General features: G+C 43.0%; 2 protein-coding genes and 1 long non-coding RNA gene across 17 annotated transcripts in view; 1 reads left to right on the top strand and 2 right to left on the bottom strand.

Annotated features, from left to right (window-relative positions):
- LYRM1 (LYR motif containing 1) lies at positions 1-13,793 on the bottom strand. 2 transcript variants are annotated; one of them, XM_038186995.2, is made up of 4 exons: positions 13,652-13,793; positions 6,381-6,539; positions 5,244-5,336; positions 1-3,537 (listed from the first exon to the last, which is right to left on the bottom strand). In XM_038186995.2, exons 2-4 carry the CDS (start codon positions 6,537-6,539, stop codon positions 3,421-3,423), a joined length of 369 nt encoding a protein of 122 aa, XP_038042923.1. In that variant the 5' UTR covers positions 13,652-13,793; the 3' UTR covers positions 1-3,420. The 2 variants fall into 2 exon arrangements, with proteins under 2 accessions (XP_038042923.1, XP_038042921.1); XM_038186993.2 differs by having other exon boundaries at positions 13,537-13,672.
- Positions 13,629-26,322, top strand: part of DCUN1D3 (defective in cullin neddylation 1 domain containing 3) — a 25,638-nt gene continuing 12,944 nt past the window's right edge. The window contains exons 1-4 of one of the 14 annotated variants that reach the window (XM_038186991.2): positions 13,629-13,770; positions 23,818-23,894; positions 24,005-24,103; positions 25,837-25,956. The gene's annotated coding sequence lies outside the window, so the exon portion shown is untranslated. Of the gene's footprint in view, positions 13,771-14,111; positions 14,446-16,909; positions 17,267-22,874; positions 23,021-23,817; positions 24,104-25,836; positions 25,957-26,322 lie in introns of those variants that run through there. The other 13 variants (XM_072023861.1, XM_038186988.2, XM_072023863.1 and 10 more) reach the window with 13 other exon arrangements.
- Positions 19,360-26,322, bottom strand: part of LOC139998738 (uncharacterized) — a 9,686-nt gene continuing 2,723 nt past the window's right edge. The window contains exons 2-4 of the long non-coding RNA XR_011803576.1: positions 24,801-24,885; positions 23,243-23,327; positions 19,360-19,494 (exon numbers count right to left, since the gene is read on the bottom strand). This is a non-coding gene — a long non-coding RNA (uncharacterized lncRNA). The remainder of the gene's footprint in view (positions 19,495-23,242; positions 23,328-24,800; positions 24,886-26,322) is intronic.

Below are 26,322 nucleotides of genomic sequence, written 5' to 3'. Positions count from 1 at the left end.
TCTTAGTTGGACCAACTTTAATCTCATTATAAAAAGGAAAAAAAAGGACATATGAAATTCCTTGTAGCAGTAGTAATAGAATTCTTGACTCTACAGACTTACGATTTCCCTTTCTCAATTAGAAACTCTTATTAAACAAACCACACACACACACACACAAACCCAACCTGTAATTATTACAAATCATAGATTCTCAGCCTTACTAATAACTCAAAGCCGATGGAAAAAAATGCAGTATACAGGCATTACAGAACAAGAGAGATTCGTTCCTTAAAAACAGCAGATAGACTTTCAGCTGGGGATGCTGTAAGACAGGTTAGGTTAGTACATTTTCTCAGGAAATGCAAACTTTTCTTACACCTTATCTGTACAAAAGCTGTTTCCGAAATAGAAAGGGTCACATCTGATTTTAACACTGTTAAAAACACTGGGCTGCTAAAAGAGAAAAATATACAATGAGAAGGCAAAAAGACAATGTAAAGGCCTCAAATTCTCCTACTGAGAGATTCCTGTAAGCTAGAATTCAATTAGAGAAAATAGGGAAAGGTGCAGGTCTCTCCTGTACTTAGTATGCTTGACATTGAATTCATAGGTGTGATCGAATAAGTGACTGTTCTGTTTGTGGATAAAAGCTGGATATTACTGATGTCAGTTCTGACAGACTTATAGTAGGGCCCCAAAAGAGTGAGGTTGCCTTATTTTCTCCAGATCTAAATGGGATTACAGGAACAAACTTGCATTACTAGGAAGATGTATCAGATGACCGATTCCTTCTTAAACTCTGTTTTGTGATACTTCCCTTGGCATAGATTGGGTCACTGTGGCAACTTAATCAGAATTTCTTCACCCCTAGAAAATATTGAGTGGGCATATTCAGGTCCCAAGTCTGATATCTGCTTAAATGATCATTGCATAATGATCTTAAATGATCATAGTGTTAAGCTTGGGTTTATAAATGCTTGGCTGCATTTGTTGTAACCTTTCTAATGATGAAATTAGGGAGAAGATTTCCAGGGAAGAGATGATATTTGGATATTCAAGGCCACATGTCCTGTCAACAAATCACCCATGCATTGTCTACTAGTTAGCTTGCAGGAGAGTTCAGGAAGCTGACTCAGGTTTTATTTCTAAGGAATATCCAATTAATCTGACAGGTTATTATTCTAAAACATCTCCTGACTAGCATGATAAATTGGAAAGAGACAGTATTTACTGGAAGGAGAGTAAGAGGAGTTAAGGAAGTACAGGACAGAGTGTACACTGACTGACTGAATCCAGTGCGTGATAAACTCTTAAGAACTCAGAGGCATTTCAGTGCAGCATCTTTTTGCAATTAAAATTAATGTGTAGGAATACTTATTGACAGAAGTTACGTGGTCTTTGGAATTTAAAGGAGTACCAGTTGAGACATCTGCCAACCTTTGACCTCAAAAACAAAGGACTCTTGTTTGAGACTGGTTCTCTTGCCTCATACAATGTTTAACTTGAGCTGTGAAAGAATGGCTTTGCTCTCCAACCTCGACAATAGAGTTGATGTAGTCCTTCCTTTAGCTGAACAGCCTGAGGTTTTAAGGAATTTCAGTCTTTGCCTCCTGGTGCTAGAAAGTGATGAGGATCAGTCAGCAGTTAATCATTTCTCAAACACTTACTTTGGAAAATTAATAGGCTGTTTAGCATTTAAAAGCATCTCAAATAATGTGATGCTATTACAGAAGTTCAACTTTAACTGGATTTTCAGTTGAACAAGTTGGATACTCATCTAAGTTTCTGTAGTCTACTTGAGCCTTTTAAAAAACTGAATATTTATATTTCCCTTCAGAAATAAACTTAAATTCATACTATTATTTCAATTTCACGTAAAATGTCCATAATTTTAAGGATGGATGCTCACTCAAGAAAGAGTTGTGCCTATAAAACAGACAGTAAATTTAGACTGCCTATTTACATGACTCTATGTCTGATGAATCACAGCATCAGTATCTTCATTAGCCACATAAATTTTAAAAATTAAAAAGATTAAAGTCATAGTTTCATGACAAAGAATAAGCCTAAGCTTCCTTTCAAAACCCTTGTCTCTACAAGGTTTGCTTTGGTTTAGCTGACATATCTCCACATTAGTGTATCAGAACTAAGGACAGGAAAAGAAAGAGCTTCTTTCAGTGAAGGACTATGCGGCACATAATGTTATTTTTACTGTCTCTGACTTAACCCTCCTCTTCCTACGTTAAAGGAGTTTTGTGTTTTCTTGGCATCAGTAAATTTGCAAAGCTCCCACTGACAGGCAAAACAATGGCATTTAACATGTTCAGTGCAAAGTACTTCCCACATAAGGCATTCCAAGGAAATAATTATATGGGAATAGATAGCTTTGTGGACTGGAGCCATAAAAGGTAGTCAGAAATTGGACTAGCCAGTACCTGTCATGCTGACTAGCTCTTCTCATTGTTTCCTTGTACTTTCTCATCTGCCTGTTGTTTTTTTTTTTTTTCCCACTCTTGTAAGTACATTCTTGGGGGAAGAACTGTCATTCTGTTCTGTATGTCATCAGTAAAAAACCTAATGCGAACATAATTGCTGAGAAAGCCAGGGTGCTGATTTTGTTGAAAGACTAAGCATGTAAAAACGCACAGGGAAGATTAATTACCTTAAGTTTGCTTCTGCAGTGATACCCTGAAGGGAAAGTTTTCAGTCAGTTCATACATGAGAACATGAGGAATCCAACACTGGAATGTTTTGCTCTTAGTTGTGTAATGGGATTCCAAGCTTTGCATTTCATCTCCATGCCCTCTCCAAAGGAAGGTGAAGCTGACATAGAGGCTCCACACCATTCCTGTGCAGTGTGCAAAAAGGAAAAAACAAACGGTGGCATTTCTGCTGTCTCTTTGCTCCTGTTCCCTTAGAAAATATACTTCACCATAAGGGCACTATGAAACCAGCACATTTCTCTAGGGACAACAGGCACAGCAGGGACAGGAGAGGAAGGAGTGCAGCTGCATGTGGCAGTCACCACGTTCCCACTTAAATTCATGAGCTCTTGAGGCACTGTGACCCGCCTTATTCTCCCGGACTTTCTTGCTTTTTGCTGACACAAGGCACTGCCTTAACTCAAAATTGAGCATATATAATCCTCAAACCTCCAAAGAACCCTGCTACAGATTAACAAATTTTGAAAAACTGCTGTAATTTGTCCTGATGCCAAAGTAATCTTCGTATCACACCTCACTCCTTGGGAAGTGCTACTTTTATTGATGAATCAATGGTTGAATAGTATTAGACCAACCTTATCCATCATATGCATTACATCAGTTATCTTTCTGGCCTCAGAAAATGTGGGAGCAAGTGACCAAAACAGCTTTGTTCACAGTTGTGCACAAAAATCACCTGAATTACAGTCCAAACACATCACAGTTCAGTGATGGGTTACGAAATTTCATCATGGGATTTCAGGTATATTGGCTTAGAAATCTTCCTCAACTTTTCCTGCTGTCGAAATGTACGGCCTTGTTTATGGGCAAGACCCATAGGAGGCAGATGAATCTGGAAAAGAAAATCCCATCAGTTAGGCACAAATGGAGAAACTACCAAAAAAAAACCACCAAAACCACCACCACCGACAAAAAAATAAAATCAAAGCAAAATAGCATATATACACGTTAGATTTCTTTGAGCTTTAAATACTTTTCTCACACTTTGGAGAGGGTAACTGTACTGTCTTAAACCAGGTTTTTAGATTTCTAGGCAGAGAACTCTCTGAAGAGTGATTAATAGCATGACTTTGAGGCCTTAAACATTGTTTTTATTAAAATCCTATATATTTTAAGCTTTAGTAACTCTGTTCTGCAGTTTGAGATGTTGAAATATGACTGCTGGCACTACTCCAGCACAGCAAGACCCAGAAAACCCTACACATTTCTGAGCACAATTCTTAAAGCTTTACTCATACCCAGCTAGCAAGCCACAAAATAACCCCAAGCTGTATATATTGAAAGACTGCCTTCTTGTTGTCAGAATTATATATACTATATTCAAATGCACACTCAATGTCATTGATTCTACAAGCAGAAGGCTCGATAGGTGACAGGATTTTCTTTTGATTGACAAAGTCTTTATACTTTTTAAGACTGGGAGTAGGAGTCTTGCAGCTATATCCCCCCATAAGCAATTGAAAAAAATGTAGGTGTTAGCAGTCAGGTGCTATTGTTGCTGAAACTATCACCCTTTAAGACAGCTGTTTAGGTGCAAATAGTAGTAAAATTACTGACTAAACCAGCAACAGACATTTCTAGAATCTGAAAAACAATGATCATCCAGTTTATGTGAGAGTGATGATATAGGACTGATCCTTTAAGATTTAGGAGCTGCTGCAGAGCTTATGTTTTGATGCCCGTTTCTAGGAGCACAGCTTGCCAGGTGTGCATTGTTGTTCTGTATACTGGAGCAAAAGAGTGAGCCACGTATGAAAGAGATGCTAAAAATGCCTATTCTATGCAAGCATCTGATGAAGACATAGATTAATTTGTACCATGACCAGCTTGATAATGAAACTATAGATGTGAAAATGGAAACTAATTAACAGGAGTAGGAAGGAAGTCTCTGTGGGATACAGCATAAGGTAATACAGACCGAAATGACTGGACAATGAGGAACCTATATTGCATGGTGCAATAGAAGATACTGTTACAACTTCCAGCAGTTTCACTAATCTAAGGCAGGTTTTTCTCTAGGAACAGGTGAAAAGAATCAGCAAGATAGGAAGGTGTTTTTATAAGACCCGATTTATGTCAGGGAGAACAGTAGTATACATTATTTTATATATTACGAGTAGTATAGGCTATGAAAGTTATTACATCTATTGCAGATGTAAAGAAATATTTTGAATCTGTTTTATTCTCTTTTAATTATGTAGAAAGATGATCAAATGGATTTGATTCTGTTACCTTTTTTTCCTACGAGTCATTGGTCAGTCAAGGCTGCCTAATAGTCACAGTCCCTGGGAGCTTAACTCAGACAACTACATTTAGGTTTTGACTCCCTAGGTAGGAATCAAAGTGAGAACTTAAAGTGAGAAAAGAAATTGAGAATGTTTCAATGTAGTTAGCTTATTTGGTTCTGATTTAGCACAGTGTTTAAATACAAGCTTATCTAAAAATGCAGTGTGCTGACACTAGTATGAACTTACGATTTTATTGTCAGGTGAGAGCTAAGTGGATACTGATGAAGTCTGTGAATAGATTTATACTCACAGGTCTTGGGTAGGGGATGTTATAATGAAGTCCAATTTCTATTCTTGCCTCACATTCTTCTATGCACTGCTTAATCAACTTTGGATCTGTTACCTAAGATTTAGAGTTAAAAAAATATATATTTTTGTACAACAACTAGCAGTTGGAAACAAGTATAAATAATGTGGCACAGCCATATGACTTGCTTTTGGGCAATCCCAAGGATACAATGATTTTATTTTGCACATCCATAAAATTTAACATTAGCCTTTGCCATGACTCAATAGTTCCAGGCATTAAAGGCCTAGAGGTTGTCAGAAATGACAGTATGGTATGAAAGGAGGGTTTTACCCAAACATGGTATTTTATCCGTAGAAGCAATACACATATAAACTACCATTACATCCATGAAGAAACATACTCACTCATTCATCACACTGCAAGGTAGCTAGAGGAGAAAAAGAGACTCTTTGGGCTACATTCTGTTATCGTTCCATTGAGAAAATCCCTTTGAAGTCAGAAATATGGTGTTAATTAGGACTTAAATTATTTTTATTTTTGCATCAGTGGAATTTAGTCCCACACTGAAATGGGATATAAAAGAATATTATGACCTTGGATTACAACAAGGACATCTGACTACCATGTAGTCTGTTTTGACCCTCTTGAAAGAATTTTGAAATGTTGTCCTTAAGAAAAAATAAATGAGACTTTTATGAAAAGTGCCAATAATTGCTGCTTTGAAATGAGAAAAACAAGTATAAGATGCTACTGAGCACAGCTTGCCTTTGCATGGGTAATGATACACTTTGCTAGCTTTCTAAAAGATCAAAAGGTGCTTCAATTACATGGGCAGTATCTTTGGAATTAACTTATTTTTCTTGGAGCTCTTTAATGAAAGCTCCAGACCTTTTAGCCTTCTGTAGGAGTTAAAGACCTGAAATGGTTTGAGTTTTCTTATTTCAGGGGTGAAATTTAATAATAAACTATAACTCAAATATGCCTTATAATGTGTTTATACCAGCATTTCTGGTGAAGGAAATTTGGGGAAATCATTCTTAAATTCATACCTCAGCATCCAGTCACTAAGAGAATACATGTACAAAGCACAAAAAAAGAATCATTCAGAAATTCAAATCTATAAGAACACCAACTTACATCTTTGTTTTTTCGGAACAATGTTTTGGCTTCTTTCTTAATGTACTCTTTCTCTTTAAGAGTTTCTTCTACCTGTCCTGATGCTGATTGCCATTTTTTGGCTATCCGGAATATCTTGCGGTAAAGGCCAAGAACTTCTTGTCGAGTAACTGGTGTCATCTAAAAACCAACCAAACAAAGAAAATAACACAAAAGTCCAAATGTATACATGAACACTTGGGCTGTTAAAAAGGCCACCAAAACTAGTTTTTCACACAATTGAATTAGTGTAAAAATATTTCCACCATCTAAAGGTCTGCTGTGTCTTATGAGAAGAACTGAAATAGCTGTAAGCAATAATGAGCTGATGAAAGCTGAAGACTCAGTCCATTAAAGCATTTAAACTAATACTTAAATCTGTCTCCATTCAAACAGCTTGAGCTCCTGCTCAAAGTTAAGCACCTGCTGTAATGCTTTGCTGAATCAGAGTCCTGGTTCCAGAATGGCCAGATTTTGTTTCCCTGCTATTTTGCAACAGACATTGGGCAAGTCACCGAAACTCTTACCTAGTGTCCCCTTTTCTAGTGTAACAATGCTGACCCTGTCTTTGCAAAGTGCCTTGAGACCTGTGAATACAGTACGTGATAAAACCACTTACAATATTGCTGGAAACCAGTATCGGTGTCAGGTGCCGAGAAGCTTGTTCGTGATACCATTACAGTATGTAGTAACGATTCAGACGAAGTTTGATGTGATGAAAAGGTGATGAAAGCAATGTTATCTAAGCACTGCAACAGAGGCAGACTACCTGCAGATTTAGGAAAGTCCTGATTGTCTTGATTTTCAGAGAGCTGACTGCCTGCTGAGCCCCCTGAATCAGCCTCCAGGTGTGCTGGGAATCTTTATCAGAAATCAAAAGTGAAATCCTATTCTCATTCTATGTAAATAAGTACTTTGTCATGGAACCAGTGCCACGACTTCATCGCAGACCAGAGAGAGACAAATACACTGCTGGAGTAGCAAGACCGCTTCTTCCCCGGAGTCAGATTCTACTCCACATAGGTTAGATTTGCTGAAACCATGACTTCTGCTTTAGGAATTGTCAAAGGTACCTTTCTGTCCAAAAGGAAAATGCAGCAGGACTGTGAAGTGAGTAACCGTATGGGTGCAATGAGGAACAAGAGTCAAGGAGAGGACACCTGAAGGTCTCAGGATCCATTGCCAACCTGGAGCTCTGGTTACTGTGGCTAACGCTACCCTGCAATCAGACCTGCGCACTGGAAATAGCTCCTCTGAAGCTTGGAGCAGGGTAATTCAGCCTGAGCTGTCCTCTGGAGGAAGCACTCTCTGCCTTAGTGGTACAGGAAATCTGCAAAACTTTCACAACTTGGTATTTTATCTCCCTGCAGCCTGTGGGAACTCCTGTTACCGTGGAAAGCACAAGAGGGTTTTGAATCAGGCCATAGAGCTCAAGGGGCTGCAGCCACCCTTCAGGTAATATTGCAGCACAGCCCTCCTGTTGCTTCACACATTCACACGATCTTTCCCTTACCAAATTCAGTTACAGATGCTAACCTGAAGACTGGATTTGGCTCACCGTTTTTTTGCTAAGAAATCCAAACTTTTAACTCCTAGCCCTTTTTGTCTTAAGCATTGCCATGTTTTAAAGGCTTGTTTCATGAACTCCATTGTGGACCTGAATAAGTATAGACATAAAACTATTTTTATCTGGTTCTTAAGACAGAACATTTTTGTATTCATATTTTAAAACATTTAACCAATCGTATATTTTCCCCACATACAAAAATGATCCTTCCTATCCAGCAGAAATTATTTCTAGCAAATGTTTAGGAAACAAATATCTGCAATAAAGAAGATAGGTAGTCCCAACTCATCAAACACTTTGGAATGAATGCTTCGCTTTATCCACTCTACAGCTGTTTCAGGCAAATAAATAAATAAATAAATAGTCATACTCAAAGCTATGCATGCACTTGTATCTGAAAAATCATCGCTTCCCTCTGCTGAGTGCGTTATTTTCCAGAGAATGAACAGCTCAGTTACGAGGGCTGACCTGGCACAAGCCGAGTCCCAGATCATGGCCTCACCTCCAGCCACTCCTGGCCTCACCCCGTTGCTTTCATTCGAGGGTGTCACCTCTGGCATTGCTGCTAATGCTCTTTGTTCCCTGATGACAGCTACTAAAAGGGAGTTCTGAACTGGAGAATTTGAGCTTAGGTTCTCATGTAATCCATAAAGCAAAAATAACAGGAATAATTTCAGGGGAAAATAAGTTTAGAATCCAGGATTAAACTCTGACCTATGCATCAGACAATTTCTGAGGCACAGCTCAGGGCCATGCATGCCCTTAGGTTGGAGCTGTAATCACACCTACTGCTTTTGGATTTTGACTAAAACTTTCTTTCTTTCTTTTTTTTTTTTTTTTTTAATCCCCATGGGTTGCTTCTGCTCCTCCACCTTGAATTTACTTTTTCCTTTCTTTCATTTCTCAGTGTTGGAATGGATACAGAGCTGCACAGCCCCTCACCGAGATACCGGCTGCAGTTTTGCATGGTTGCTTCTCCTTCCTGCATATGATAGATGACGTAGAACACATTAAGCAGATTTCCAGGTATACTCAGCAACCAGCTGCTCCCATAGGTGATTTTAGTCAACAATTTCTACAATACAGACCTGCTCATAAACCATTCCTGCAGAGATACAGAAATGAAGGTGTGAGGAGCTCTCCACCCCCTCACTATCATGGGCAAGGATGAGAGTAAAGCGGACGACATTCAAAGCATGGGTCAGACTCTGATCTCAGAGTGTAAACATGGAGTAATGCCACTGAGAGACCAGAATTATTTTCAACATGGAACATCATAAAAGAAACTGAAATCATTTTCCTTGGTATAAACAGAGCCCACACGGCCAGAAACGTAAGTGACGGTACAAGTCACGTATTAGGTGCAATTTCATCAAGTGACGCTACTTGTATTAGTTTTGTGGGTGTGCAAAATGACTCTGAGTGGGACAGAAAGGAAGATAAGGGAAGCTTTCATGTCCTCTTACTTACTCATCTTGGCATTTAAATCATAATTATATTTCACATCTCTGGAATGCTAAGTGGATGTTACACCACTTTCCCACTAACATTCATCTTGTGGTAGTCACACCCGTTGTTTAACTTCTACCACCCTTCATTTCATGGCAAAATTCAGCCCACAGATGTTAACCACAGGCGTTTTTGTCAAGAAGTACAGGGCTATTGTATTAGCTGAGCAAATCTCAGGTGTTTACTGCAACAAAACAAACAGGGAGAGGTCAAAGGTAGGTCTGCATGCACAAACATATCAATGGGAAAAGTGGCACCCTGGTTTTGAGCTGATTGCTAGAATTAAGCCTTTGGAAATAAGCCAAGCGTTGGCTTCCAAGCAAGCATCTGCTGGATGCTGAAGCAGAGCTCTGACAATGCAGCGTTGTATCGTTCTTTTGATCTACATGCAAACCCCTGTTATCAGCATGCAGATCAAGCACATGAAACATCCCATTGTATCCAAACCTGCAAAGGAGGCTTGAGCACTTAATGAGTTACTGCATGACGAAAATGCAATTTTTTTTTGTGTTAATTAAAACAAATAGTCCTTCAGACTATAAAATGCAATAGCGAGTTCATCTTTCAGGAAACAAATACACATGCCTTTGGTTTTTTGGACGGTATAGGCAAAAGTTCAATGATCTGAATAATCAGTGAAACACCTGTCTTCTTTTGGTATTTGCAGGTTTGAATAGAATTCACATTAAAAGTTTATTAAAAAAAAAAAAAAAGGGAAGGAATCTGTCAGAGGCATGATAAGGTGACCCCAACAGTGCAGAGTCAAAATGAAGATAGGACAGAGGGCAAGCTGCATAGATACCAAATACTCATATACGAGCACCTAAATTAGAGCTGCTTCCCAGCGATGGATGCTTGACTAAGAATGCATGTCCAGCACCTTCCTCCTACCTGCACAGCTCCTCTGCTGAAGTTGTAAGTCTATTTTATTTCATCCTTTCAAGTCAGTTATTAGCTACTCTAAACATCAAATCTGCCAGCAGTGAGTGTATAAAGGATTGTCGGAAACAAAGGGTGAAAGTAATAGCCCATGGAGAAAAGGATATTCTAAAACATTTTATCTCTTCTTTTACATCCCAGCTAACTAGGGCATGCATTAGTAACACACAGACGCTTAATGCTGATGCTGAAACCACATTTGCTCAGGGGAGAAGAAGGTGGAAAAGAACCCTGTGTGGAAGCATTTGAAAAGCACATTTGAACTTCTCAGCTGTGAAGTGTTTTATTTAGGACCAACACAATTTCAATTTGAGAGCTAGGTTGCTACTGTCAAGGACTCCTAAAGACACGACAAACTGCTGGGCTGACTGCTTATGGAAATAAGTAACATAACTCAAAAGCACAATGTAGTGACATTATAGTATAGAACATGATCAGCTTCAGCCCATATGAGAATCTCTACCTCATATTTTCAAATGCACCCTTTGGCTAACGTTTATTTGAAGAGATGCAAAAAATTGCATAGCTAAATTGCATAGCTAAATTATACCACTTAACTAAGCTAATGCAACAGATAATCACTCATTTCACAGCTATCCACAGCAACTGCAGGTCAGTAACCTGTATTCATGTTTTGTGCAAGTTTGCCAAAGCAAGTCCGCTTCTTTTAAGGGACAACAGCTGGCACCGTGAGTTGTAAGGGGTCACAGACTCCTGTGATAGCTGTGCAGGTCGCTACCTTCCAGAGATACTAAATTTCAAAATCCACTTTCCACAAAAATAATTTAATCTTCTTCTACTCAAATCAAAGACATAGTGGCTTTTAGCAGCTGGTACACTGCAAACATTTGACCACTTGTGGATGCATTCTGTAGTTAGCGAAGTGGCAACTTTGTTTGATTTTCATTTTTGATCCAATATTTGTTCCTTTTTTATTTTTTTTGATTCAGACAAAACCAAATCACAGTGAAGCTTCAATTACAGCTAAACTATTCCATTCAATCACGGCTAAAGTATTCCACGGTGAATAACAAACTAAACTTCACATGGTGAACAACAAACTAAAATGAAAGATCGTATTCTTCCATGATGATGTTACATTCTCATTTTTACCAGTGATGCAAAACCTTTACATTTCAAGAAATTTCCATTAAGGATTAATTTCATTCCAAGTATTTCTCATTGTTTCCACCTACATGCTATGGTCAAAAATCTAAGCAGGTTTGGTGAAAAAGTTATTGAAACAAGTTGTTCAGCAATGGTATCAGGAAACAAGGTGACTTTCAAATGCTTTTACATTTTGTTATGCTAGTATCTTTCTGTTAGCAAATTGAAGTGATCTGAAACACTGAACACCTCTTAACTAGCCTAAGTCTTTGTACGTATGCTGTTGAACAGCTGCGATGAGAACTCCACCATTCTATTCATGCCTGGGATTTTTGACTGAACTTGGATCTCTTTTAAGCTTTCTCCTACACATGGAGCAGCCTTTTGATCAGAAAAAGGAAACCAAATGCAAAAAGAATATAATTATATAGTAAACGGAAGGGGTTGGGTTTTATCACCGGTTTTCCCATGTAATTTCAAGTAGGTGAAAGTGCAGAAAATTAGGATTCTATAACATTCTCTTCATTTGAATAAATGAAAGTAGAAACCCTTAACTAGTTCCCTTAGATCACAGAGTTTTCGTTCTCTTAGTCTGAGGCTGTTGAGGCATTATCTGGATTTTGTAGACATACTCTCGCTCTGGGGGTGCCTCTTGTGCTTCAGTAGCCTCAGGAAGGAAATACAAATGCTGATTTAGACTGTGGAGAGGAGGATTTAAAGCAGAAAAAATTGCTTTAAATACTCATTAATTTTCTGTTAAAAGGCACGTAGTTTCCAGGTAAATCCTAAAGCAATATGAACTTGTCTCTAGTGTCATGCAACCCTGTCACTCATAATTTCATAGATTTAAAAATGTTTTCTCCTCGTGCTTATTTCTTTATTAGTCATAAACAGAGAAAGAGGTTTTAATGCAGTGCAACAAATTTAGCAGAGAAAATAAAAGGCTCAGCTATCCTTGGATGGCCTTCCTTATATAATATTATTGATGCATACAAAAATATAGCAACATAGACAGAAAACCCAGCATACGTTTATGCACCTTATTCATACATTGGCTTTAAGCCAAATGCAACTGAGTGTATGAATACAAGTATTTCCCAGCACTGGAACTGCTCCCAAACTCGAGAACAGGTATAAATATTAATGCCAGCAGAGGAACAATCCTCCCTGCCCCCTTTCTCCTTTCATTCCTTGGTGCATTTATGAACGCTGTGCTTCAGTTTCCAAACACCGCTGTGCAAAGGCTTCCACACATACACTACTAAAGATTTTTAGTTGTAATTTGAGAACTATAGCAGGACATATTTTGAAAAAATACTTGCTTTTTGGAAATCAAGTGTATGAATTCCATTCAAATTCTCAAGTTTTGCTGACTAAGTATCAACAGTATTTGCATTTGACTGTCCTGGGTTGGCATATGGGTTGGTTTTGGGCCCTTCTGCCTCGTGGGCTGCACCTGGGGCACTGAAACACAGCTGTGCACAGCGACACCTGTCTGAGTGCCCTCATGTTTTTGGGAAAGGACACTCAGGGCAGGTGGTGCAAGGGATGGAGGACACCCTGGCCTATCTTGGATGTGACACTGCAGCCACTCCAGCACTCTGCAGGGAGCTGGGCAGGGCAGGAAGCCGGTGGGTTAAGGGGTGCTGTGGAGCTTGACTGTGCCTGGCGCTGCCAGTGCTCAAACCACACAATCAGAGAACGGTTCGGGCTGGAAGGGACCTTAAAGATCCCCAGTTCCTCCCTACCCTGGGCAGGGACACCTCCAACCCAGCCCCAAGCGCTGCCAGGGCCGGGCCAGCCCCAGCCACAAAATGGCGGCGGCCGCCCCCTCCCATCCTCCCCCCCCCGCCCGGCCGCCGGGGGGCGCTGCAGGCGGGGCACCCCCTGCCCCCTGCCGGCCGGGGCGCAACCAACGCGTGCAGCTGGGGGGGGCAGCACCCCAAACCTCCCCTTCCCCCCTCCCCTCCGCCTTCTCCCCCGCGCCTCCTTCCCCCCTTTTCCCCCTCCCTTTACCTCCACGCCTCCGCTCTCCGCCACCCCTCTCCGCACCCGCCCCGCGGCGGCTCGGCCCCTCTGCACCCCCGCGGCGCTCCGGCGGTGGGCTGCGCCTCGCCCTCCCTGCCCTCACCGTGCGTGCGGCGTCGGGCACGCAGCCTTACGTCGTGCCGCGCCGCCAGCTGACTGCTCGCCTCCCGGAAGTGATGCGGGGAGGGGGGGGAGGCCGGCAGCCTCGCCGGGAGCGCGGCGGTGAGTGAGGGAGCGGCGGCACCGCCGGGGGAGGGGAGGGGGGGGGGGATGCTGGGACCGGGGGGCTCCGGGGGGCTCCGCGCCGCCCCTCGGCCCCGTTCGGGCGCTGAGGGGGCTCCCCCCGGCCGCCTGCCCCTGCCGCCGGGGCGTCCCGCAGCCCCGGGGCTCGCAGCCCCATTGCGGAGCGGCCCCGTCCCGAGCGCTTTGGGCCGGCCGGGCCCGGGCCCGCGGGGCCTGAGGGGGCTGAGGGGGGTGGGGGAGGGAGGCGCAGGGCGGCCGGGCACGGGGCGGCCCTGCCCGGCTTTGTGCGGGCGGTCCGTGAGGCCCCTGAGGTACTGGGCAGCGGGGGGATGAAAGGCAGAGGGAGCGGGCCGCGGAGGAGCCGGCTGCCCGGGCAGCGCTCGGTTTTTATTTTCCTCATTTCGGGTTTTGCTCCCTCTCCGGAGCGTGCCTCGCTCCCCCCGTGCTCCTCCTGCCTGGGAGGGCTGGCTCGGGCCACTCGCTCTGCGGGGCTGTGCTGAGGCTCACAGCCCGCCTGCCACAAGTCCTGCGTGGTCAGGGCTTGAAGCGAAGGTTGGTTGAAGGGATGTGCCAGTCCTGTCAGAGCCATGGTCGCTGGGTCCTCTCCTGAGCATCCCTTATGGAGTTAATGCTGCTGGTGTGCTGCCCTTCAAGGTATTGTGTCAATAACCGAAGAGCCTGATGCCAAGTACTCCAATATACATTGATCCACAGCTGGTAACTTCTTTTTAAACGGTGACATCCGCAGAATAACTGACAGGGGTAATGGTGTCAGTGCTCTGAAGGGCCGTAGCAGCACAGACAAAAAGCACAGAGCTGACTGAACCTTTCCAAAAGCTGCTGACAGGCCTCAGTTGCTGTTGGAGGTTCGTTGCGCGCTCTGTGTTTTCTGGGAGAACAGGTGATCAGAAGATATCTCTTCTAAACACATTCTGATTATCTGTGTGAGAGCCTCTTTGTCAAGCAGTTAATGTGTGACTAAGGTATTAGTGTTTCAGTTAGGCTTGCAGTGGGCAGAGAGGAGGTCTGAGTGCTGGTGTTTCCTTGGGCACATCTGAAGTCTGCTGCGTGCTCTCCTGGTGTAAGATACTCTTCAGAAGAGGTCACGGTCCCTTGATTAATGCTGTGTGTGAGAGCAGGGAGATGTGCCTTCATGTTCTTGTCTATTCTGTAGCTTGTCTTTAAAGTTTTGTACCTTCTCTGCACAGGCATTACCTAATGGTCTGTGGAAAACCTTCACAGCCCTTTATGTGACAGGCAGCCTGAAGCTTAAAGCAAAGATTTTCTGCAGATCAGCAGAAAAAGGAGAGCTTGTGATCTGTGGTGAATTAGTTCAGATTAGTATAACTGGCTTTACAGCCTTACTGCAAATATCAGCTCTTGTAATGATTTCTAAAATCCTGATTATTTCCTAATAGCGAGTTCTGTGGGGACATGAATGGTTATCATCCTTAAACAATTTTGCAGGACTCGTAATTGGGGAAACTTACAGCTGTGATACTGCTTGACTGCTCAACGTGATGTTTTTGAAACTGCTTTCAGCTTGAGACTGATAACCTGCAACGCGACTTGTAATCTGCTCTTTTGAGGCTGAGTTTGGTGTCTTCTCTGCAGGATTTCTTGCTTTATTTTGGAGTCAAACACTGTCATGTTCATAGTAAATTGTAGCCAATTTGTGTCAGCACTTCTTATAATTTGTTGATCTTGGAAATTCATTTTAATTACATCTTGCTTCTATTTAGCATTAAATAACATGAAAGAAAAAGATGATTTAGTGAATTAAGGCTGATTTTGCATCAAAACACAGAACAGCTCTTTTGGAAGGCTTTAATTTAGTTATAGAAGTGTGTACTGAGGAAAAGAGGCTGCCAGAGCATTTGGTGGACTTCTAAGACAAAGGGACTTGTTCTGACAAATTTGTGTGTGGTTGAGGGGGAGGCTCCGTCCTGCTCGGTCCTTTGGTTCACCTTAAGGACTGGGAAGAAAATCGTGTGTGTTGTGTGGATGTGTACTGGAGCAGGGGAGTATCAAGTAGACAGAAAGGAGGTGGAGGAATAAGGGATGGACATGACTACTCCAACACTCTGAGCCGTGTAAACTTGTATTTCCTCATGGCAGAAAATGATGGTAGGGGGGCTTGGTGTAAGCAGATGCACATTTGTGATCTGCAGGAATTTGAGTACCCCAGTACTGCTCAGAACTGTCCCACGCTGTGGCACTCTCTTTTCTTTCCTGGGCATGGGGAAGTGTCCATCAGTGTAATTAATGTAGAGCCTTGGGGCACTGTAAAACCCATCATCCTGTTGTTTTGGCTGTTTGTGAGAACTTTCGAATCGCAGGAACAATGTCATTATTCCATTAGGCACAGGAGTCTGTAGTAATGAAGGGAACAGGAAAACTCTGAGTAAGAAGAGACTGTAAAATTAGAGGTGTGGGGTGTCAGGAAAACAGTGCTTTCTTTCATCCTCATCCTTAAAAATAGAAGAGGAGCTGAAGGTTGCCAGCCAGAACTTTTGGAGACTGAAAGCGCAATCTGTAAACACTTGAGGGACTCGCTAGTCATGAGATAAGGGGGAACCCTTTAACAGCCTTCAGCAGAATTCCCTGGCTGGGCTCCTTCTCTCTGGCTCTTTCTCCCTAGGGGTCTGCCTCTTATCTCGCTGGCTTCCTTTCCTTTATTGGCCTCTGACTAATAGGCTTTGTCTTGTGGTTACTGGAAGTCTAATAATTCCTTTTGTCTCTTCCCTCTTCCTCCTTTTAAAAATACTAGATTAAATGGCTCTAATGTTTTGCAGATTATCTGTGGTGGTGACATGGATTAATTGTATGCTTGACTCTAACTTACTCAGCAGTAATGACATAGTAGCTTGACTCGAAACAATGGTAATTTCATGGCGACTTGCATTAGCAAATGTTGCCTTTCTGGTAAAGAGCCACCTGCAATTTACTGCCTGTAAACACAGGACACTCGTAAGCTGTCTGTGCCGGCTGTCTTGGTGTCTTCTGTACCATCAGTCCAGAAGCAGTCTCAAGCACGTTGTGTGAAGCGCTCAGCTCTGCCAGCTATCCTTTTTTTTTTTTTTTTTTTTTTAAGCTCTAGTTTGAGTCCGGTAATTACAGATCTGTGTTGAAGCCCTCCCAGGGAATGATCAGAAAACCCAAGGCTTGCAGACGTGCTCGCATCGTTTGCTTCCACCTCGGCCTCCCCTTTGCATGAAAAGGTTTTGAGGAGCTGCTCAGCGGTCTGTAACTGGCTGTTGGTGAGCTGCTGGAGCACCCCAGGGTGCTGGGGGTTGGCAAACCAGAGGGGAGCTCTCTTTGCCCTACCCCAGTGCCGTGTTCTTCGTGATGACATAAGGAGCTTCTCCCTGCCACAGGTAGCTGTGGTGTGATGCTTCTGTATTCTGATCTCAGTGTTAACCAGACCAGAGGAAATACAGGGGGAAAAGGTGAATGAAAGCTTCGTGCCCAAAAGGTAATGCGAGAACAAGGCTGCTTACACTTGGTGCGTACGTGTTTTATCCCTGTCTGGGGGGACAGCTCTCCCGTCAAATGAAGGAAGGAGAGAATCAGGCTTTTATTTAATTTTAATGCTTGTCTACGTGAAGAGCGATGATTAGGGGATGACTTAGTTGTATTGAAGAACTCTTTCACAGAGGTAGGAGTACTGTAGAGAAACTAACAAAGACATAGGTGGTAAGGCAGGATGCCAGTAAACAGAACGAGCTGTGATAATCTTCTGGTGTCTCAGAAAGAATAGTTATAAATGCTGTTCTGTCTGTGACATCTGTTTTGTGAAAGACAAAACTTACTTAGCAAAATGTGAGAATGCTGTTACTGACCTTCTGTCACAGTTTTTTATTCCCAAAAAGTCAGGCTGCTGAAGACGGTATGACAGTCGTAGTTATTTGTTGTCTCACTTTTCCTACTTAGTGTCTGTGTTTTTTTTTTAAAGCAAAAGGATTTTTGTGCTCCTGAAAAATGCCAGTCTTATTTTTGCATCCAAGTAGTAGCAGCAAGTGACAGTTTTCATTTCTTACTGTGAATTTTTTTAGTGTAACACAGCTTCTCCTTTTGCAGTTTTGAAACGTCTAATGCTGTCAGTCTTTTGTTTTAAAGTGAGAGGGAGAAAATCATCCTAGCACCTAATGGATATAGGAGGCGTGTGTAGCTTAGTAATAGACTCATAAATCCAAATGTCCTCGAACTTGGTCATATGCTGACTGTTCAGTATTTTCAGTACAAATGAGTCTGTGCAGAGATCCTCAAGTACTCTGCGCTTAAATGGGTGGTCTAAAAATGCCAAGGGTCTGGTCTGTGAAGTATACCAGCTTCAGGCACGGTTGCCTGGGCCTGGAGTTAGTGATTGCATTTCTTAAAAGACAGAAGGATAGATACCTGCACACCTTGACAATTTTCTAAAATAAATTGTTATTGAGTTAAATCAAGGGTAAGTCAAAATTTATTTTAAAAGTGTGTTGGTCAAAGCTGCCACTGGGCTCAAAAAGAAGAGCTGAGAGTCTTTGTTATTACTGATGACCAAGTTGAAGTATTCAAAGGACCTCCTTTGAAGCTGTTGATACAGTTAGCATCTAAATGGTGCTGCATCCTTTGTACAGTGTGAAGTGCCCTGTAATAAGGAAATCAGTAGAAAGAACTAAGGTCTCTGCGGGTGGCTTTGTGTATTTTTTGCTTTAAAAACTGCAGCTGGAGTTTTAAAAATCCAAGCACATGCTCTTAAAATGCTTTTAGATTTCAGTTTGCTTTAGGCCTTTCACTTAGCGCAATTCTTTGTACGTAACTTAAATATTATTCCAATATTTACTTGGTCGGCTGGTCATGAAGTTCCTACACAGCTGTATGAAATGAGTGATTCTTCTGGCTGGCAGCCCGTAAGCTACATTACGCTTTACCAAGAAGGCTAGCGGGGCTTCTGTAAACGTCTTGTGAGCATCTGATGCCAGAAGTGACCTCAGGAGATGGTCTGGCTCTCGTCTCTGGGCCTGTCCCTTCTCTGGCCTGGTGGGTGTGTGTGTGTGGTTCGAGGTTCTCACGGCCGCCTTCAGACGTGCTGGAGGTGGGACGCTGCTTATCAGAGCTGCTAGGAGGGCTTTCTGCTTGTGTGTGGTTCATGTAGTTTTCTTCGTTGTTGTGAGCAGTAAGAAATAGAAAGCTACTGACTTGCTACATCACTTTTAAGCATATCTCATTGTTACAGGAGTCACTTATTAGCTGCACGAATTACATTCGCTCAACATGCCGTGTGGAGGTACCTCAGCTGCTTCAGGATGAAGTCTGCCAGCCAAACTTGAAGCAAAAGAAAATCCACACACACTGAACTCAGTTCAAAAGAAAATATTTTTCCATTGCAGAGTGCGTTGTAGACTGAGGTGGTTTCTCAAAGTTATTCTGGTTTGGCTGCAGGACAGTCACAGATTTCTGTAATTTACAGAATTGACTGAGGCAGAATAAAGTAAATATTTGTACCACGGTAACTCTCAGATGTTTACAGTGCGATGCATCTGTGTCAGATATCTGAGGATCACGGTTTCTGTTGGTTCCCTAAGCTGCAGCTTTGCTGTAGTGAGGTGAGCAGGCTGTGTCTGAGCACAAAGGAGCTCCTGCCCTGGCGTGTGCTGCTTCATTCATAATACGCATCGAAGTGGTAAAGGTCTGTCATGCTGTGCAAAGTTACGGTGAACCCTGGAAAAATGAGGAAGGAATATTGTTATACAGTATTTTGCATGTTAAAGGAAAAAAGAAGTCATTAAATGATGATTTGCTTTCCTTGCAAGTGCTGGACTTTGGAAGTTGTATGGATTTTGGCAAGGAAGTGAGGGGAGGTTGACGGGTTTCAGTAGATGGATATGAACTGCTCAGTGACTAAATCTTTTGGTTTTTGAAAATGATAGATTCAGACTCCCCAGGTTTGAGTTACTTGCAGCAGAATAAATGAGTTTGCTTGTGTAAAAGTATATAAAGTTTGTACTAGGTGGGAAGTTGGATGGAATCTGCTCTGGGTTCAGCTTTCCTGAAAGTTGGTGGTGTTGCCTCGAGTGGCCGCATCCTTTGTCTCAACTTCCCCACTGTGTGTTGTCTTGCTCATAGCCTAAATAGGCTCCTAAAAACAAGTACTGCTGCTCTGTAAATTAGTTCATTAACTTATTTACATTGCAGAACCACCTGGAGGCACCCTTCCAAGATTATGCACTATTTAACTAACTGGACTTGGGTTTGCTCTGTGAAAATATAATAATCCTAACAAATCATTCCACCCACCTAATAAAATAGGATGAAGCACGTAATAGGAAAGGATTTAAAACTTTTTAATGGCGCTAAGAGGAAGAAAATGAAAAATAATCAGCATGAAAGGTATTGAGTGGTTAGAGAATGTAAAAGAAAGGGAGGGATTCAAGCATGATGCACGTGTGCTTAAAAAGCTGTTTAAAGAATGTCTTCCGCAAGCAAACATGGTGAAGTACCTTCCCCTTCTCTTTCCCTATCACTTCTCACATTATTATTCATTTTTTCTTAAGCTAACCTCATACAATTAGCTGCACACAGTGAGCTACAGATCTGAAACATCTGTCCCAGTGTTTTCAGGCTTTTCTTTTCCCCATTGTGAACATGAAATGTTTTTATGCCCTGTGTCTTAGCAGGGTGCTCCTAAAGAGAGCAGAGAGCTGGTTTCTTCTGCTCAATCTTGAACAGAAGGATCTCTGGTGATGTCTCGGGGCTGGATGTGAAGTGACAGCACACGAGGTTGAGGTGTGGTTGTTTAAGGGGTTCTGGCCTGCACGCTGGGCGCTGTAGGGCTTGCCCAAGGCTGACTTTGGAGGCTTGCTGGGAGCTCTGGCTCTTGGCACTGAGAGCTGGCCCTTGACTGCCGTTTAGCCCTCTGCCAGGTGGCAGCCAGAACTCTGCGTGGTCCCTATGCCTGTGTGCGTGCCTTCTGCTCTGATACACGTGTGGCTTGCAGAGGCAAACCTTGTCCAGTCTGATCTCATTTCTAAATACTGTGCTTTGACTCCAAAGCCAAAAGCAAGGCACACCAGAAATTGTTTGTTAACCTGATTTGGGACAGGTCAGCAGCGTTCCCATCGGGATTCCCCCCGATACATAACCTGGCTGTAGCTCACTGGCAGGTGCTGGAGCTGCAGGAAGCCTGACAAACTCTCAATTCTTTTTTTTTTTTTTAACTAGTTGCAGTGGGACTTTCTTGCTTTTAGACTTCCTCTTGAGTAGTTTTGCATGGAGGTCCTTCTGCAGCAGAGATGCAGAGCAGATGTGCTACAGCCTCGTGCTGGCGCACTGCTCGTTTAGGGATGTGGTGAGAGGAGTTTGGGGCTTCTGAAAAACCATCATGTGTCCATCGTGCCTGTGTCAGGGTGCTTGGGCTGAGGTAGTTTCACTGCAGGCTATGGATTGGAAAGAGCAGTTCCCATAACGTGATGGCTTTGGTAGAAGCTTTGTTCATGCTTTCATGTTCATGCACCAAGTGCATCAATGCAGGACATGTGCAAAATTGATCCTGCTGAAGGAGACAATATTGCTAATTCTTCATTGTTTCCACACAGAAAAAAACAAAGAACTTTGCCTTGAGTAAGCTCACTACCAGCTCTTACTCCTTGAAAAGCAGCTGAAGACCAGTGTTGAGGCACCAGCAGCCTTGGGGCTGCGCTGTTTCTGTAGCGCGATCCTCTGGGTGCCGGTGCTCGGGAGAGTGCAGCTCACAGCGGGGAGCCAGGCTCAGGTGCAGGAGGAAGGCAGGGCAGCCAAACAAGGGTCCTGGGGGCACTGAGGGCTTGCTCACTGTCCCTGTGGATTGCTGCACGGGGTTGGTAACGAACGAGGGAGGCTGTTTGAGTTGCTGTAGCCTGATTCTTGTCTCGTGCCAGCCAGGGGAGATGCTGTGTGACTGCAGCACCGAGCCCTGCCTTGGGAGCCTCACCCAAGCACCAAGCTCACACCCGTGCAGGAGAGTGATGATGCTGCTCCCCGCCCCGCTGCATTCATCTCGCATGACTTAGGCTGGAGTCAGTCACAGCATCGCTGCACTGACCTTTAAATACAGGCTTGAAGAGCTCGTTGTGTGTTTTTAACGAACTCGTGCTAACTTTTTATTCCGCGCTCTGTAATTGTGTTGTCACAGAAGTTTAGGCTTGCTGCTTGTATTAAAAAAAAAAAATAAAGTGAAATGGACAGCTTGGTAGAATAAAAATTATAACAACAGAGGAAGAATTGTGGCTGGCAGTTCTGGCAGATGTTAAAAATTCCTGGCTCTTGACTATGTATCTACAGGTCAGCCAACGTGGAAACTACTTCAAACAACCTGGGAAAAGTTTGGCTCTCGCGGAGTGGGGCTGAACTCTATCAGCTTCAGCTGTCTTTGAACCTGCAGTACGCATCGGCTTCCAGTAAGGGCTGTAGTCTGCTGGAAATGTGGAATCGGTGGGTCAGAGGCGTCTTCCAGAGAAATACCGATCTGTTTGAGGAGCAGTTAGTTTGTTGCATGAAGTTGCCATGGCGATGCTGCTTTAAAATGAGAAGTGGGAGATGCTGCCTCTCGGCAGGCCCCTGGGGAAGGAGGCTGCACGGTGCCCTGTTCTGCCTGTCTCTCCTTTGCTCCCCAGGTGATTTATAAAAGGATTTATTTAGTTGCAGGAGGCCAAAAAAGTATTAACAGAGAGGTGCCAGATGTAGAGTTTCATTAAACTCGGGGTTTGTGGGAAGCTGCATTCACACAGAAACCTGAGTTGGTACTTGTGTTGCACGGGGTGGCCTCTTCGGGAGGAGTGTGGTCTGAAAGAGCTGGGGGCTGCTGCTGGTATGTGGGGGGGTTGGAGGCAGAGGGTGTGAACCCACAGGGAATGGGCTGTTTGGAATGCCAGCCTCAAAAATGGTCTAAGAAGGATTCATCAAGGTGTGTTTCTGCTCTGCGGTGTGTATTACAGCCAGAAGTACCACCCTGCCATTTCTGCTGCTCTCAAAGCTTTTGGGATCCCTGGCTTGCCCCTTTTATAATAGCCTTGATCTCAACTAGGTTTTATTCTTGTTTGCTGTCTTGTCATATCTACCTATAGGACTTGAGCTTGGGGAAAACTCAGTTTATCTGGAGAATGGCACGTGCAATAAGAACCTGTCCTGTGGCTGACTTTCTCCACCCATTCCCTGCTCTGCACCGAGGAAGTCACTGAAGCAGCTAATGTTCTCCCTCATTTCCTAGCAAGTAGGTCTCATGTAAAGCGTGCAGAAAGGCAGCTTTTGATCACCTGCCTGCTCCCTAGATGTACTGAGGGCTGTAGAAACAAGCCTTTTGGTGGTAGTGTGACTGAGCAGAGGAGCTTTGCCGTAGCTTTCTTGTTTTTAGTTTTTTTTCCTTGGTCAGGTACAAACAGAAGTGTTGTCAAAGTGCTGTGGTTGTAGCCCGTGCTGTACAAACCAGACATACCTTTGTCTGTCGTCATCTCTTCAGAGCTTCTTACTTATATTAGCAGAGCTGGGAACTTCAGAGAAGTGAAGCTGAGCCAACTGGACTGAACATGGGAAAACAAACATCGAAAAGAACGCGCTAGAGAATGAAAAGAGAGTTACTTTCTAGACCCAAATCGTGCTTTGCTAGGTAGCAGCTGTCTGGCATTCCCAGATTAAACAGCCACTGAACTAACATGCAGTGATAGCATGGCCTCTGGTTTGCCATGAGTGCACGAAATGAGGAATTAACTCTGCCCTGCTGAAAGCCATAAAGCTGTCCGGAAGTGTGTGTTTGCTTTTAACAAACATTTGAACTTGTCCGTTATATTCTGTACCTGATCTGTGCTTTCTGTAATAACACATAGCGGCATTAATGTTACTTAGTAAGTCCAAAAGTGAGGTGGTTTTGTAAAACGACTCTCTTAACAAACAGAATTGGGCTCTACAAGGTTTTAGTAAATGCATAGTCACTACTGAGCAGTTTGGTGTCTTTTATGGTTTTTGTAGTCTCTTCTGAATGTAAAGACTTGTGCGGTCCTTTTGTTTTTACAGTGTTCCATGTGGAACCCAGGGAACCTGAAGGAGGCTGCAAAAGCTAGTGGAATGATTCCCTGTGTAGCTGAAGCTATGTAAGTAGATGTTTGCTTACAAGGTCACTGGCACAGCATCAACTGTTAGAACAGCGATTGCTTCTGGTTCAGCAGTTGTAATGATCCTCTTGTGCCTCCCCTATGGAAAGCTTTGTGTGTCTGTTCAGAGCTGGAGAAAGATGGGGCACCCATGATATCGTTCCCTACGCTCTGCTATTTTAGAAGTCATGCCTCCTTGCCCACAAAAGGTAAATAACACACAGTGAAATTCTGTGAAACTCTTATAGGCTCTGCCTGATTGTTTGCAAAAAATTGAGTCTTGGTTAAACTCTGACAAATGTCTTTGCCTTAGCTACTGAAACCCTGCTTGGGAAGGGATTTAATGTGTGGCTGAGCTGTGTCCCCTTTTGTTATGCAGTTTCATAATCCTGTCTTTGAAGTCTTCTTGAATGTATGGTTTTTTTCCTGCTTCTTGATACTTTATACTTCTTGAAACTTGTTGTAAATAACTTGTGATGCAACCATGTATTAAACAGCATAATGCTTGGCTGTGTTTTGTTATTCTCTGGACATAACCGATAATTTCTATTACTACAATAATGTTAGTCATTGAAGAAAAATACTGTGTAACTTAAATATCCCCTTCACATTTTCACTTCTGCTAACTCTCCCCCACTGCAGTTCTGGTGTTTTCAGTTGAGCCATGGCGAGCTGTGTGTGACAGGGTTGGTACTGAGTCACTTTGTTGTGCTCCCTTCACACCTTGGGTTACGTCTGATCTGGACACTTCAAAACACTGAATAAAAACCAATTGCTTTGCAGCACTTGAAAAAAGAAAAAGAAAGAAAAAAAAGAACAAAAACAAACAACCGAAGCATTAGCAAGGTCTCTCCCATCTTCTCTAGATTTTGTGTTTAATGTGTTGGGTGATACAGTTGTACATACCCTTTGTTCTCAGAGGGTGGCTTTCCTTTAGCTGGCGGCAGTTACCAGCACTAGTCTTCCTGTGTTTCCAGTTGCTTACTCCCTTCTAGAAAGGAATAGAGAACATCATTGTTGATCTCTGCTTAGCAGTTCCTGTTCTGGGGAAGATGGCCTCATGGGCATCTCGGTGATTCATATTTACTGTAGGTTATTACTCAATACTTGTCTGAGTAACCAGACTTCTCTGGGAGTACTGCATCCTGTAGCACTGAGTGTGTTCCAGTGCTAGCCCTGGATTTTGATCTTTATTACGAGAATGGCAAAACTGCCAATCAGTGCTGCCTTTTTTTGTCTCACTGACAAGTTGTATAAGCATGTTACAGTAATTTTGCTCTTAAGAACTGATTGTTTTGGGAATTGGTGCTTTGCCACCAGTCCAGTATAACCTTTGTATCACATAACAAAAGAACTTTATACTTGAAGTTCCCAATCCAGCTGGGACAAATATGTCTGCACGTCCTTGTGCTAACTTCAGCATAATCGGTGTGACCTAGACGTGACATTTGCTTTGCTCTACAGTTAAATGAGTAGCTCTGTTCACTTTCAGGAAAGTGCTTTTTTTTTTTTTTTAAATGCTTGTTGAACACTGAGTTCCGTGCAGCTCCCGATGCTGCAATCAGATCCTTTCTCCATCCTTCCTTAACAAAAGGTTTGAGTTCTCCCACTTGTTTCTATCTCCTTCCGAGGCTCTTACTGCTTTCATGGCTTGAAACCTGAGTCATGTAGGAAGCGGAGGTGACTAGTAAGTGAAGTGGATCCAGCACAGCGAAAGCATTTTATAAAAGGGTAACTGATGGAGCGCCAAAAGACTTGTCTCTTACAAATCCAGATAATTTGACAAAGTGCCAGCGGATACACCGTGACTTTTTTTTAGCTGTTTTTGCTATTTTGGGGGTGGAGTGCTTCAAAGTACACATGGCATCAAGTTTCAGGTAGTAGAAAAGTGAGGAATTGCAGCAACTGTACTTGAGTATCTTCTGGTGTGTTTGATGAGCAGGATTGTGCTGTGAAAATCTCAGGCAGAGGAAGGGAGGATCTCCATCACTTCAAGAAAGAGCGATGCTAGCAGGGCTCTGACAGTGGCAGCTCAGGAGCAGCAGCAGCCTCTGTAAGGCAGGTATGCTGGGGTATAGGAAACTTGTCTGTTTAGAGGGACGCACTGCAGGGGACTTGCTTAACTTGCACTCCCTGAGTTCATGTTATTGTATTCTCCGGTGGGTTTCAGAAAGAGCAATGAGGACACTTCCTCAAGTATGGGTGTTAACGGTGGCTGACCTCCCCTCTGTCTTCTCATGGCAGCAAATGACAGCAAAACTCCTGTTTCATCATACTGATGGTGTCACTTAGTAGATGTTAATGTTAAATTATTGTTATTAATACAAGCTGTTGTTAGGAAGCGTGGCAGCATGAATCACTTTTGTTAGGCAAGTGTGTGGACAGAGCTAGTAAGTTAGTCTTGCAAACTGTCTTTCTTTTTTCTGAT

Source organism: Anas platyrhynchos, chromosome 15, assembly GCF_047663525.1.
Source record: "Anas platyrhynchos isolate ZD024472 breed Pekin duck chromosome 15, IASCAAS_PekinDuck_T2T, whole genome shotgun sequence".
In the NCBI taxonomy this organism is placed as follows: Eukaryota; Metazoa; Chordata; class Aves; order Anseriformes; family Anatidae; genus Anas; species Anas platyrhynchos.
This window is presented reverse-complemented; position numbering and strand designations above follow the sequence as displayed.

Bases quoted from the DNA above. Each gene is read 5' to 3' on its own strand.
- LYRM1 (XM_038186995.2), bottom strand. From the start codon at position 6,539: ATGACACCAGTTACTCGACAAGAAGTTCTTGGCCTTTACCGCAAGATA. The intron at 5,337-6,380 runs GTAAGTTGGTGT...TCTAAATCTTAG, and splicing joins TGTTCCGAAAAAACAAAGAT to GTAACAGATCCAAAGTTGAT. The intron at 3,538-5,243 runs GTGAGTATAAAT...TTTCTTTTCCAG, and splicing joins ACATCCCCTACCCAAGACCT to ATTCATCTGCCTCCTATGGG.